This window comes from Primulina huaijiensis, chromosome 5 (genome assembly GCF_012295235.1).
Source record: "Primulina huaijiensis isolate GDHJ02 chromosome 5, ASM1229523v2, whole genome shotgun sequence".
Classification (NCBI taxonomy): Eukaryota; Viridiplantae; Streptophyta; class Magnoliopsida; order Lamiales; family Gesneriaceae; genus Primulina; species Primulina huaijiensis.
The window spans coordinates 19,503,245-19,517,232 of record NC_133310.1 but is presented as its reverse complement, the minus strand read 5'-3'; the positions used below and the strand labels follow the sequence as shown (position 1 = coordinate 19,517,232).

General features: G+C 36.1%; 2 protein-coding genes and 2 long non-coding RNA genes across 12 annotated transcripts; 2 read left to right on the top strand and 2 right to left on the bottom strand.

Annotated features, from left to right (window-relative positions):
- The first annotated feature begins 53 nt into the window (after positions 1-53).
- On the top strand, positions 54-739 carry LOC140977718 (uncharacterized). Its single transcript, XM_073442460.1, has one exon. The coding sequence runs from the start codon at positions 56-58 to the stop codon at positions 737-739; it is 684 nt and encodes a 227-aa protein (XP_073298561.1). The 5' UTR covers positions 54-55.
- A 2,119-nt stretch (positions 740-2,858) lies between these two features.
- Positions 2,859-12,026, top strand: LOC140976867 (protein FRIGIDA-ESSENTIAL 1-like). 9 transcript variants are annotated; one of them, XR_012175331.1, is made up of 8 exons: positions 2,859-3,193; positions 5,982-6,161; positions 6,318-6,534; positions 6,665-7,928; positions 8,029-8,110; positions 10,582-10,983; positions 11,097-11,205; positions 11,679-12,026. XR_012175331.1 is itself a non-coding variant. In XM_073441255.1 (5 exons), exons 1-5 carry the CDS (start codon positions 2,956-2,958, stop codon positions 8,056-8,058), a joined length of 1,929 nt encoding a protein of 642 aa, XP_073297356.1. In that variant the 5' UTR covers positions 2,860-2,955; the 3' UTR covers positions 8,059-8,498. The 9 variants fall into 9 exon arrangements, 1 of the variants encoding a protein (XP_073297356.1); XR_012175333.1 differs by lacking the exon at positions 11,679-12,026 and having other exon boundaries at positions 10,582-10,827; positions 10,917-10,983; positions 11,097-11,597; XR_012175335.1 differs by lacking the exon at positions 11,679-12,026 and having other exon boundaries at positions 10,765-10,827; positions 10,917-10,983; positions 11,097-11,595.
- Positions 3,714-5,989, bottom strand: LOC140976870 (uncharacterized). Its single transcript, XR_012175338.1, has 2 exons — positions 4,363-5,989; positions 3,714-4,303 (listed from the first exon to the last, which is right to left on the bottom strand). It is a non-coding gene; the product is annotated as an uncharacterized lncRNA (long non-coding RNA).
- Positions 8,496-10,586, bottom strand: LOC140976869 (uncharacterized). The gene is made up of 2 exons (XR_012175337.1): positions 10,308-10,586; positions 8,496-8,785 (listed from the first exon to the last, which is right to left on the bottom strand). It is a non-coding gene; the product is annotated as an uncharacterized lncRNA (long non-coding RNA).
- Positions 12,027-13,988: the final 1,962 nt, after the last annotated feature.

The window sequence follows — 13,988 nt, the reverse complement described above, 5'->3', positions numbered from 1 at the left end:
CTCCTGTCTTTCATTTCACCTCACACCTAAACAAAATTCTTTGCTGTGAAGATCAATGGCGCCGCCGACAACAGCAGACAAGAAAGCCAGCAATGCCGGTGAAGAAGTGCGCTACCGTGGGGTGAGAAAGCGTCAGTGGGGAAGGTATGGGGCGGAGATCAGGGATCCATGGAGGAAGTGCCGCGTTTGGCTGGGGACGTTCGACACGGGAGAGGAGGCCGCAAGAGCATACGACGCCGCCGCCCGCAGGTTCCGTGGATGGAGGGCTAGAACCAATTTCCCTCCTCCGGAATCCATGATAGTTAACACCAACCACTTTGTCAACTACCAGAGCGCCAGACAATGCAGCACCGCGGAGTCCTCCAACCTTAAAAAAGCTTCTCCGCCGGCGTCTATGAGTAAGTCCGTCGATCTAGGCCTCAGTGTCGGCATCCCGATGCGATTCCCTTACCAAGAGGGATACATCAATCCCCTCCCCACACACGCTGCCTTCGCAGGTTTGAAGATCACGCCCGTGCAGACCAGTATGCTGAAACTCGGCCCAGCGTCCCGCCAAGAAATCGCGGACCTGATGAACTCCATGCAGCATGTGCCAGTATCCCCTGGCCAATGCACGCCTGCAAAGAGCGAGACTGACTCGTCCTCCACCGTTGTTGATGGTCCTCCGGAGGAACCCAGCCCACCAGTCAGTACCGGGGTCAATCTGGACCTCAAACTCAAACCGTCCCACCACCCTTGACTCACTCCATCGGCGGCCGTTGTTTCATTTGTTTAATGAAGATCCTCTTGTTTTTGATCATCTCCGAGAAGAAAAAAAAGATCACGCTGTTTGTAAATAATGGTGATGATTAATATATAAACGGCCATATTTCTTCATTTTGTTTCCAAATCTGAAATGATGATTCCAACTAATTTTGTGGCTGTTGTTTCTTCAACAAAGGCTACGATTGATTACTTCTGATCAAAGCAAAGCAGATCTAAATTTCTCCAGTACTCTCAAAGAGCACAATTCATTTAAATTTTTCTTAATTTTCAATATCATATCTTCCAAATTATTTCCCAAATCTTAGATTTCACCTGGAAATCGATCAGGGTGAGCAGGTGGCTGAGGGCCGACTCCCTCCTGCCGTGCAATTCTGCACGTGCAGTTCATATTAGCACGGACAATATTTCAAGTAATCCGTTGTCAGAAATTATACTTTTACGTCTCCATCACACTCTTTTCTTGTTTTTCCTTTTTTCGTTTCTTTTTTGTTTAAAAAAACTTTCTTTTTTTCGCTCTAAAAATAAAAATTAATTTGAGCACATACATATTTTCTTTGGTAAAGGGAATTTGAAGCAATAAAATTTCAACTTATCCAATAAATATCCATCTAATCAACATTACTTTGAGCACAACATATATATATTTTTTATATAGCACAGAAAGAAAATAATCTCATCTTAAATTAAAAACTAACGAAATAAAAATCTTTAAGATTTTAAAAATTTCAAAGATTTGTTTTCGACCAAAATTTCCCAAACTTTTAACAAATGATTTTCTTGGAAAGACAAATATAAAAGTAAGTAACAAAAAAAAAAGAGGTTTGAAATATGTGTAATACCATTCATTGTCTTAATCCCATTTTTTTTTCGATTCAACAGAAGACATTAATAAATTCTGATTTATGTTGATTTTAGCGGTTAAAGTGACTCAAATATTACATTATCCATTTATTGCATGCACCGGAAATATCATATTTGGACAACTGAACATGCACGAATTATGCACCTAACATAGCAAAACTACTGCTCACACGTATTTGTGCGATTAATAAAATTTTAATTTCTAAATAAAAAAATTAACGATATAAAAAAGAGAAAATATTTTTTTTAAAAAAAGAATTATAATATTAAAAAAATTTAAATGTACTGTCGTTTTTTCTTGTTCGTTTGAAATCACATATTTATAACAAAAAAATTAAATTTGTATTAACATTTTTAAAAAAAAAAGAGTTGAAAAAATTATAAAAGAAAAATTAATAAGAGAGACCTCATTTTACCCCCACAATATATATTTGTAACCAAAAATAAAATTTTAATTTTAAATTAAATTATTAATCACATATTTAATATAAAAAATATAATTTTGATTTTGAAATAATTAAAATATAAAAATACCAATTTTTTAAAAAAATAAGTTTTTTTTTTAAAATAGTGTTGTGGACTAAAACAACGTCCATAGCATCCTATGCCCCCACAGCAGAGGATCTTGATACCAGAAAAAGACGTCCAACATATCAAAATTATATTATTTATTATATTATTAAACTTGAACACCTCATACTAATTAACTTTAATATACCAACTGAACATGACACCAAAGTTTACAGTTTTATCTTTTATAATATTTGTTAGCTAATTTTTCTTATGTGTTTCATTAGTAATTTTTTTATATTTCTTTGTTTTTTTCGATTTCTTCTCCAAATTATCTCTAATTTATTTAAAAATTCAAACNTATCTTGGTATAATTATTATGTAATTATTACAAATACAACCTATGTTTTTAAACAGTCTTAAGATTTGTTTGGCTAAAAACCTATCTATGCATAATTCCTGTTCGAATCAATGCACCAAATATATTTTAATAATTAAATTATTATATATTGCTAAAAACTATCATAAAAAAAGAATATTATAATAAAGATAAAAAAAAATTGCCACGCACGCTTAATGCACGTGCACCGAATGCTGGTGAAATGACGTGGACTGTGGACCCTTTATTGTTTTATCATTATTATTATTATTAAAAATTATGATTTTTTTAAAATAATATTTCTCATTAATGTCAAAGTAAAGTTTCATGAAATAAATAAATCTCTCATCCAACAAAGGTTACAGCGGTAGTCTCACAAGTCACCTCCAAGCGCTGTGGTTCCCAGACACACCTTTTGCTTCCTCGCAAGCACTCACGCAATGCTCTCGTCTTCCGCGGTGGTGTCGCCGTCTCCGAGTCAACCCTCGCATGCCGGAGGTGACGAAGGCCAAGATGAGATCGAATACGATGAGATAGAAGAAGAAATCGAAGTAGAGGAGGAGGTCGAAGTTGAAGAAGGGGCGGAGGAAGAAGTCGTAGAAGGAAAGGAAGAAGACGGGGATGGGTCTGAAATTGGCGAAGACTTAACCCCCGTGAGAGAAGAAAATAACCTAAACGGTTTGTTTCACATCCACGTTTTGACGGTGATTGATGGTTTTGGAAATCTTAATCTTGATTGTTTTTTTTTTTTTTTTGTTTTACTATTTATATTCCTGGGCATCATTATTTTTCATCGGATATGTTGCGCGGATGCGTTTATATTGAGATGCATGTTTTTTTTTTTCACCTTCATTATACGCATGCCTCATCTCATCTGTTCTAAGTGATCACACATATCTCAAAGTTGTTCTTTGTTGACGAATGTGTTGCTAATGCTGATTTTTTCCTTGTATATTCATTAATTTTGTACTGTAAATGCAGTGTACTTTCAAATTGAGTGTCTGTAATTCTATTCGTGCAATGAAATATTGAGGAATTATATAATGTGAGTGTGTTTATCCATGGGTTTTCAGAGTTTTTGAAGTGATTCAAAAATTTAATTTCTTTATGAGTATTAACATTTCAAAGTTTGCCATATCCACTTGGAATTCCTTATGAGGGGATTGCCTTACCCTGTATATTATGATATTTTTCTATAGATTTTCAATCTTTTCATCCTCGTATAGTTGTACGTATCAGTGACAATGCTTGTAGAATGAGCTTTTCCCATATAAGGCGATGCAGATGGTTTTGAATAGATAAAGTTGATTACTTGCTCCACACGCTTACCGCGACCTCGACTATTTGGAAATTTTTGCTTTAAAATGTTTCCATGCAAAAAATCAAGCCACTTTATAGTCATCTTATGCCAAAAGGAATAATTTATAATCAAGTTTAGCTAGTTTGAATCAATAATAATTGATACATCTTGGCAACGAATTGCAATTGCTTCTTATAAGCCACTTATGTTGTTAATTATGACATCTTCCTCACTGGTTGCATAAGATAATGGATATTTTGGCTGGGGATTCTGTAATATTTACGTGGCTTGACGTGACACGTGTACACTAATAACAAATTTTGTAACCAATATTTTGTTCTTCCTCGACATTGTTTATGTTATTCCCTTTCACGATGATATCTGGAAGAATATTAAATGAGGTAAAAATGTAAACTGTGGAAACGAAAAGTGGCTACAATCTTCATAATATTCTCTTTAACGTATCCAATTAATTGTTGTAAACATGCCTAGGCCCACTCAGTAATTTATCTAAAAGCGTGCCATGGCACTAGCTGTGGTGAGGCACTGCCCTACTCATGTAATGGCACAGCACTTTAACGAACTTGGTCGTGAAGCCCATTTACTGGTGAGCCTTAAAATGTCAAATCCTGGTTTAGCAAGCTTTCAAAATGACGGTCCTGCGTGTGAGAGTTTTTTTTCATGAAACAATTATATTTTAAAATATTTTGTCCTGGCGCTCTTTAATGTGACACGCGTCTTGCTTTGGGACTTTTCCAGTCTCCAGGACAACTATGCGCTTTAGTGCCCCTCGTGGCTTTTAGCAACCATGCCTAATATTACCAGCGCAGAAAATTTGTTTAACCGATTGATGCATTTTTTGTTTGGTCATTTACGAACTTTTCTTTCCATTGACAAGAAAATGAGCTAGTGCTACAAAATCAACGTCTTAGTTCCTCTTACTATTGCTAACCTCTACTTGTTGTATGGACATGAAACAATTAATCAAACATCTGTATTAAATGAACTCTCATATAGTTCTTGCAACAACTTGTGAGGATTTTATTTGTTTTTATGACCATTATTTTGTATATACAAAAGATGAGTTTGACCTTGCATGTGACATGGAACATTGCACTCAGAGCATCCGCATAATTGAATGTAGAAATGTGCTTGTGCCGCTTTATATTGTTCACAATAAGGAAAAGCTATATCGAGATTCAATCTGTGAAAGAACTTCAGGCCAAGCAAAGGCCATGAAGGACTCATAAGTATATGGAAGGCATGGAACAAGCAGATGTGGAAATGTCCTCTTCCTTAAATCAAAATCATGTCTCTATTTATGGGGAATGGAATATAGATTATGTTGAACCTGCTATATTACTGCTTTCTTATATACCTCAGAGCCATCAAGATTAGTATAAATCAAATGAAGATTTAACATTATAGACTTCTTTTGTTAGTTATTGCTCTCTATATACAATTGAAAATTTTTAATTGCAGCAAACAAGTCATTGATGGGTAAATTTAATATTTAGCAAATAAAGTGTGTTATGGTAATTTCATTTATTTTGAATGTGGTTATGCATTCTCAGATGTGAATTTATCCATTTAAAAAATTTGTATAATGAATAGTGGGTAGCCTTTATTCTAAAAATTTTGTCCTCTTTTCTGCCTTCATTGTTCTGATTGCATCACTTAAAGTATTTACTTGAATAAAGTGGCTAAACTATCCAAAAAATTGATTTTTGGTTTGGGTTGAATTCTTTTATTATGCCAGTACGTACTATTTTTTTAATTTATTTATGAACTACTTGATGTAGTAATTCATGAAATGAGTCACATGCTCAACAATTGTTACTAGAACATCTCTAACGATGTTCACTTTTCATTTATAACTTGTCCAAGAGGAAAAATTCCTCGATGAAGCTAATAAAGTTTAGATTTGGACACTTTTCTTCACAGAGAAGGTATTTTCGCCAAACTGAGATGATAGTGGTTATCTTAGACAGGGTTGGAAAGTATATCTTCCTAGTCATGTATTCTATACATCATTAGAAAACATTTATGTTTTCATTCATGAAATCCATTAATACACGCGGAACTTTCTACATCGTTTGACAACTTCCAAATCTATTCATTTCAATCTTAAGGCTAAATCCGTGTATTTGGTTTCCTTCCTTGTAGATACTGATCAAGATATGGAGCTTGAGCAAGATGAAGAACACTTAAACTCTGATCCTTTGACTATGAGAATGTCTGTGGTAAATCCACAACTTAATATCGCCACAAACCAGGAATTTTGTGGTGGTTTCTTATCTCCCCAGAAACGAAAAGGGGCGCAAAAGGAAGAGTTGTGTACCATCGGTGAGAAATTTAAGTTGTTGTATCCTGGAATATGAAGATTGACTCAAGGACATTACAAGGATTCATTTTAATATTCCTCCATACTAATTAATTAGTCATCGTTGAGGTCATCCTTATGAATCACTAGTCTCAACAAATAATTATGAGCTTTTGCAGAAAAAATAACCTTTAGAGACACTGATGCCAAGGCTTGTTTAGATGGAAATTTGGAAGCGAATGACATAAACAACAAAACATTTTGGAGTCAGGGCAATGCTACATTAACAATCACAGATGCTTGTAGCCAGAAGAATGGCGGTGTTGGTTCTGCTGTAGCAAAGCCTCTTCAGACTGCTATAGAAGGTGTGACGGTCATGAAAGAAACGACATCGAGGTTAAAATTTTATTTTTACCTGATTGTCACAAATTTGATGTTGGATGATATTGATGTTTGTGTGTGTATTATACACACAGAAGTAGGTTATTTTAGTTTTGTGACCTTGTGTTCTCATGTTGGTTCTCAGGTTGAGTGGTCCACCAATAACGCCAAGAGATTCATCTTCTGGTGCTGAATTTGATGTTGCGAATAAAAAACCAAGAATTTTGTGTGAATTTCATGCCAAAGGGTGGTGCATTAGAGGAAAATCCTGTAGGTTCCTTCACATAAAGGAAGGAGTAGATGCTGCAGGTCAGAAACATGATCTGTTAGCTGGTGGTCTTGATCAGGCTGGTAAAATACATATTGGACAAAACTCAGGCTTGGATGATTTCAACTGCCATACTTCCCCTTCGATCAAATGCCATTCAATTGATATGAATAGGGCACTCCGTGGAAATTTCTCTGGTGTATCATGCGACACTTATGACAAGTCAAAATTTTTTTCTTTTGGGACCGAGGAAACTGTTAGCAAGAAAAATGAACTCGTGCCTCATGCTCATAGGTTAAACTTACCATTTTATTCCAGACCTCCGGTGCCTTTTGGTTCATCCTCTTGGACAACTAATGCCGATGCCATTGGGACTTGGAATACTTTAAAGAGCAATCAAGAATATCGTGCTTCCATATCCTCTTCGTTCAGGAAAAGCCCCTCACCATTATCTGGTTCTAATTCAGGCTGTCTGTCAGGAAACAATAACCTCACGAATAAACAGCCGACTAAAAATAAAACCAAAATTTTCCCTGATGGTTGGGAGCCGTCTGTTCCATTTCGCCCATCACATGTTGTTACCCAGAATTTATTACTGAAAGAAAGTCCTTATGATCACATTCTTCATAGTGTTGAACAAACCGGTGCCAAAGATGGGCCATTTGAATTTGCTTATTCTGACCCAGGAGTATATGTTAATGATGCACATTTTCAATCAAATAAATTGCAAAAAGAGGAGCTTTTGGATGCTAATCATGTCGAAGATACCAGAAAAGCTAGCAGATTGAGCTCCGGTTGTGATAATGGACTGAAGCTGGATGAAACAACGCACCAGAAGGAACTGCAAATGGATGGATGTGGCAAAAAAACTGAGAATGGTGTTATAAAAAGAGATGAGAATGTGCAGAATGAATCAAAAGCTCTGAAGTATTTCCATGCCGCGCTTGTGGAATATGTGAAAGAACTGGTGAAACCATCTTGGAAAGAGGGGCTTATGAGCAAGGATGCTCATAAAATTATAGTCAAGAAGGCAGTTGATAAGGTTCTGAGCACATTACAACACGACCAAATTCCTAACACAGCTGAATCAATTAAGTCATATCTTTCTATATCTCAGGTCAAACTTTCCAATCTTGTCGAGGTTAGTGTCACGTTCTTGGTATCATTTATTTTTTAAACATTGACATGGACAGTAGTTTAATCTGTCTTTGGTGTTTAACATTTGGTCATTATTATTGCAGGGATATATTGAAAAATATGGGAAATTTTGATGCCGCAGAGTTGTAGGTCTTTCTACAAAATCACATACTCCTTCAAACGAAGGTTTTTGAACCTTTTCACATCCTCAATATGTTCCCTTATCACATAGACCGCTGACGGGGAAGTTTGTGAAAAATATTGTACCGTGGATAGAACTTGAATCTGCTCTATAGATGTCTTATTTCTAACTCTAGTTTACAGAGTAATTTTTGGATAATTAGACTGGATTATTATATTATAGCTTGGGAAAAAAATTGCATAGCTCTAAGCTGCAATAGTTATTGCTGTCTCTTAACAGAAAAATTGCACCGTCCAGTTTTATTGCTTCTATATCATTGACTACTGATGATGCTTGTTTGCGCTTAATCCGACTTAAAAGATTTACGTCATTGTCAAGTTATCTGAAGTTGAAATTATATAGTATCTTGATCTGTGCAGTTGATTCCGATTGTTATAGCTTAACTCCACATCTGTATATTGTGAATGTTACTTTATCTGATGTTATGTGGTGCCAAGTGATAATACCATGCATATTATGGACAATGTTACCTCATTTTTGGACCGACATATGTGTACATGTGAATCTAATATTTTGCTGAACTCGAATTTATGAAAGATATTAAAGGAGGAAGAAAGGGTTCTGTTATGACCTCACAACACAATCCCTTTGAATGAGTAAAGAATTTGTTGTTGAGACCTTTAATTGAGCAAGATACTTACTTGGTATGATCACTTTCTCTAGAATAACTTGAGATTCACTGCTGTGACTATCCTGTCTGTCACAATGCACACCCGGAAAGAGCTAGTGTCTGATAATATGTTTTGGAAAAATGTGCCACTACAGAGGTGCTATTGTGCAAAATTAGGCTAATTGCACTGAAGTGCCTTTACCCGAGCCGCTACTAAACAGACTAATAAGCATGCAATATTAAAACTTAATAACAACAATTAAACAGCGGAAACCAAGTAACTTAATCATCTTACAACCCAAACGAAACAGAACAAATAACAACAGTCTTAAACATTAATACAAACATATCGAAAACATAATTCTGAACAAGAAAACGATAAACCACATAAAACCTCCACTGGATCACCACCGAAAACCCAACTGCTCTAGCCACTGCTTTGGTCGTCCGAACTGTCCAACCTAAGGCCTGCCCCGTGGAATGGGGTGCCCAAGATGAAAACAAGGACGTGAGCGACAATCACCCAATACGAGAATGTACGAGTATACAAACTGATATGATGCATGCGAAATGCAATATGCTCGGATATCAAGGATCAAGTCAAGAATCCCATGCTCAATCTAGAGGCGCCTGAGTGTGTAGTCTCTGATCTGCCCTAGGCATATTTTGGCTCTCACACTCATCATCAAGACGTGGACCTACAATGTCCAGGTCATCAGAGCCCGCGTGTCTCGTCGGACACTGTAGCTCTCGATGTCCCATCGTGCACAATACAGAATAGGGCTGAGCGGCCCCAACAAACAAGGTATATCTCAAAAGATATCAGGCTCAACATGATATGTCATGCATAATATGTCAAAGCAGTAAAACATGTATCATGCAACAGATAAATATGCAACATATAAGTGTGTATACTACGCTTGGATATCTCAGTCAATAAATCACGTACCTCACTAAAACAATCTGACAGAAAGCTCTGAATCTAGACAAAACTAACATAATGAAATCACTATCAAATCAGATCCTGAATTACTAAACATGCTACAGAGTTCTCCTTAATGATCCTTAAATCACTATTTAAGGCTTTAGTATTATACCTGCGTCCGTCGTCAGCCCGCTGATGATCTCTCGATCCCAGTTCACCGACTCCCTTCGAGTCGACACTACCTCCGAAACTTCCCGACACCAAAGTGCCCTAGAAACTGGCTAGAAAACCTAAGGTATATGGCTAGAACTCTCTCTGAAGGAAGCGGTGTAGGAAACAAAAGAAATCAGCTTCCACTTATAGGCTACATCCGGACTAGTTCAGAAAATCTGAATCAATCTTATCTGCCACGTGTCAGAATCTCATTTGTCTAGTTGGATTCCTCGTGATAATGTAATTTGAAATAGATCGGGTTGTCCATTTTAAATTCGGTGGATCCCAACAGCTGGATCCCGAATTATCAATTCATTAATAATACTTAATTAACAACTCTTTAATTATCTCTTAATTTGTACTCCATTCAAAATAAAGATTCGGGTAATTACATGCACCGATCTCCCTTATAAAAATAAAAAGTTTAAAAGACATAAAACCCACTAAAAATATTAATAGGCTAACACATCCTTTATTTTTTTAAAATCAAACTTTCATCCCTATGAAAAAAACTCAAGCACAAATACCCCTACAGAGGAGGGCTTATGTCTGATTTTAAAAAACACGGGGTCTAAAATGCTATTAATTTTATATAGGGTGTTTTTTGGCTTTTTATTTTTTATGTTTTACGGGGGTGTTGATGCAATTAGCCCTACAAAATTAAGTCATCATTCGAATACTAAGGAATCAACTCAACTTTTAATTAGGAGCTCAACATGATATTATGAAATGCCTAAGATTGCAACTGTGCTGGCCCTGTTTGTTATTGAATGACAACACTCATTAACTAGGAGACCGGAGACAAAGATCAAAAGGAGACTGTCTAGGCCACCATTCTAAAATGGATTGCTGTACTATTCTTTCCTCATTGTAATGTATTTCTTTCCTAGTTGCTGTTGGACAATGGCGGAACAATTGACTTGAATATCTTTTGGCCCAAATTTTTCATTAAGGTGCGTTTTCGATTGACCCTTTAAATTCACTAAATAGTTCTCTACTACAACTTCTGAGATTTGACTGATCCGTATCTGATCATCTCCAGTGGTCCGGCATTGGTGACAATTCTCTTCTACATCTATCTTGTTTGGAACTTGAGGTTGATCTGAACGGTATTGAATTATATTTAGTAGGAGCTGACCATTAGGAAACAATTTATGTTCCAACCATGGAACCAAAGCCAAATTCCAGTTCTTGTTTATGCTTTTTGACATCTTCTTTTCAGTTGTTGTATGCAAATGATCTGCTCGAGATGGCGAATTCTTGTCTTATACAAGTGGAAGTCATGCGAAGGAAAGGGATTCATTTCAGGCACTGTCTGCAGTCATGTCCGGGTACGTTTACTGCTTTATAGTATTCTGTTACTGATAACGTGGCTAGATTTTCTTGAGCTTTATATGCTAGAGATTGGATGCTCGCATCGTGCAAGTCCGAAAAGGGACAAAAGTAATTAATGTTTTTATTTTTTGGGACAGTGATTGGGTGGAAGAAATTCATGAATGAATTTCTAAGATTGTTTTTATACATGGCAGGTTATGTTTGTTAAATTATTGTTAAATTACGTGTAATTTTATAAGTGTAGGTCTATTAGAAGTGGGAAAACTTAAAATTTATAGTACAAAGTATTCGATAAAATATATTATAATTATAGAGCTTTTGTTTGGCGAATATTATCAAGTCGGATTAAATTCGGTAATGCTTAGAAGTAAGAAAATTAAAATATAGCATATTGGATTAAACATAATAATAATCTTCTTGCCGAGTCTTGGCTTTTTCGGGTTAAGGAAGGCATTGTCCGACTGTTTAGGATTCACGTCTCGAGATCGAAGTTCTAACACGGGCAGGTAGGATTCATGTCTCCAGATCGGAATTCGATAAGCTCTCATTTCATTTGAAGTTAAAGTAGCAGCATGGGAATGAGGAATAAAGGAAGATGGTTTGTCGTTTCCGGAACCAACTGGCGGCCGCCTGTGTACAAGCCTGCCCGCGTTCTTAGTCGATGTGAAGTATGATCGCACAATATGGACAATAGTTGGATACATTTCTTTTTCACTTCAGTCTATAAGTTGTTCTTAGTCGATGAACAGTCTGATAAGGACATCGACGAATTGCACACTAGAAGCTAATATTGGTGTTGTGTCAACATGTTTTATGATCACATCCTAAATGTTTGAGTGGGTATTCTTCATCATCCAAGTTAACCATTTTTACTCTATCCAATGATCTTTCTGGAGACCGGGTCTGGTTTTTCAGGTATTTGGGTAGTTCGGATCGTGTACTTAATTTTTCAGGTGGTATTTCATGATACTTGAACTTAATCTGGTGTCTAGAGTCTAGACTGTCCGACATAGTGGGGTGCTCGATTATTCCGGGTTCGAGCAGCACCCTATTATTCTCCTTAAATGAACAAAAAATTGAAAAAAAAAGACTTGGATAACAGTAAATAGTTCGAGTCCACTGGTCTAAGTTTTATTTTTAAACCTTAACTGGGTACCCAATCCCGGTTATCAGATAGAAAAATTATACCCAAAATTGGATATTATCAAGTTGAACCCGATAAATCTTACCAATCGGATTTGGGTCTGTACCCAAAATGATCTGATCAGATTGCTCATCCCTAGTCATATGCTATCCGGTTGTTTGATAATTAAATTAAATATCGAGCATTCAAGCTATTCAAATTTAAGCATTTCCCTACTCCTTTTCCACCAACCAAATTTAATTTGTTTGGCACAAATCTCATTCTAAAATTCTTGAATATCGCTAATTATTCCAACAATCTCTCACTTACTCATATACGCAATCAAATTCTAGGCTTTACGCTTCTAGTAGGTGTTTGTCGACTTAAACATGCTATTAGTATGAGCAACTACTTGCAATTGCTCAGACATTTCTATTTTTAAATTCATTCTTAGAAATCTGTGTATACCTTATTTTTCATATCTGTATTTGCTCTCCGAGTCATTCCGGATATCTTGTGGAGATGTGACCGAACGGAAGAGATCATATGATATGTCTAACTTCAACGAACTTCATCATCTGATTTGATATCATAAGTTTCTTTATGTTTGGTGCTGGAATAGTAGGCAAACCTTGTTCCGACAGATATGCGACACCAATTCAGTGAGCAGGAAAAAACAACTATACTTCTAGTGAGTAAACTTTGTCCCATCGAGTCTCTCTTTTGATAATTATTAAATATCAAGTTCCCCTCAGCTTTCCACCAACCAAATTTAATTTGTATGGCAAAAATCTCCTTATAAAGTTCTTTAACCCTGATGAGATCCGGGTGAGTAGGGTGAGCTGGGTCAGGCAATCTACCGAATCTGATAAGAAATTGATGATGGAAAAATGAGCTGCAAGATATTTCCCAAATTGAGAATATTTTTCTGAAGTAGGACTGCAATGATGTCCTGAAAATAGAAAGAGAAACACATGAATTGGCGTGGGAGAGGTGTTTGGCGTGACCACTCCGATGTTTAAGTCAGCAGGTGAAAATGGAGAAAACCAATGTAGCTTTTAGAGAGAATTAAATGACATTGGTATGTATATGCGTGAATGAATTTAATGCAAAGCAAACCTGCTATTTATAAGAAAGAAGATAATGATAGTCTTGTTTTCAGTGCCTAGTTACCACTTATAATCATCTACATAAAGTTCCTGACACGCTGATATGTCCTTTCCATCACGTCAAATCGGTACTATTCTGTCAGGTACGTTTATCGAGATAAGATATCACATGCTCTCGTACTCGAGTGCGGTACTATTAACGAGGCATCCCAGGTAAAGAGTCATCACCCGAGAATTCGTCCGAGAGCTTGGACATCTGGTTGTCCGAGTAAATGACATCCCGAGCACTCATCAAGTTTATCAGATAAATCTCTAGATAACCTAGCTTAATTAATTAATGTTAAATATATTTAACATTAAAATAATTAAGAAGCATCTAGAAAGTCGTCAAGTTTTACCATACTCTAAAGCACTAACTACGAAGAAGTTAAAAAAAATATTGTGGATAATAATTAATTATTGAAAATAATAAAGGAAAAATCCAATAAGAAACTGACACGTCTTACCCTAGTCTTCATTCTTATCCATCTATTTCCACTTCTCTTTT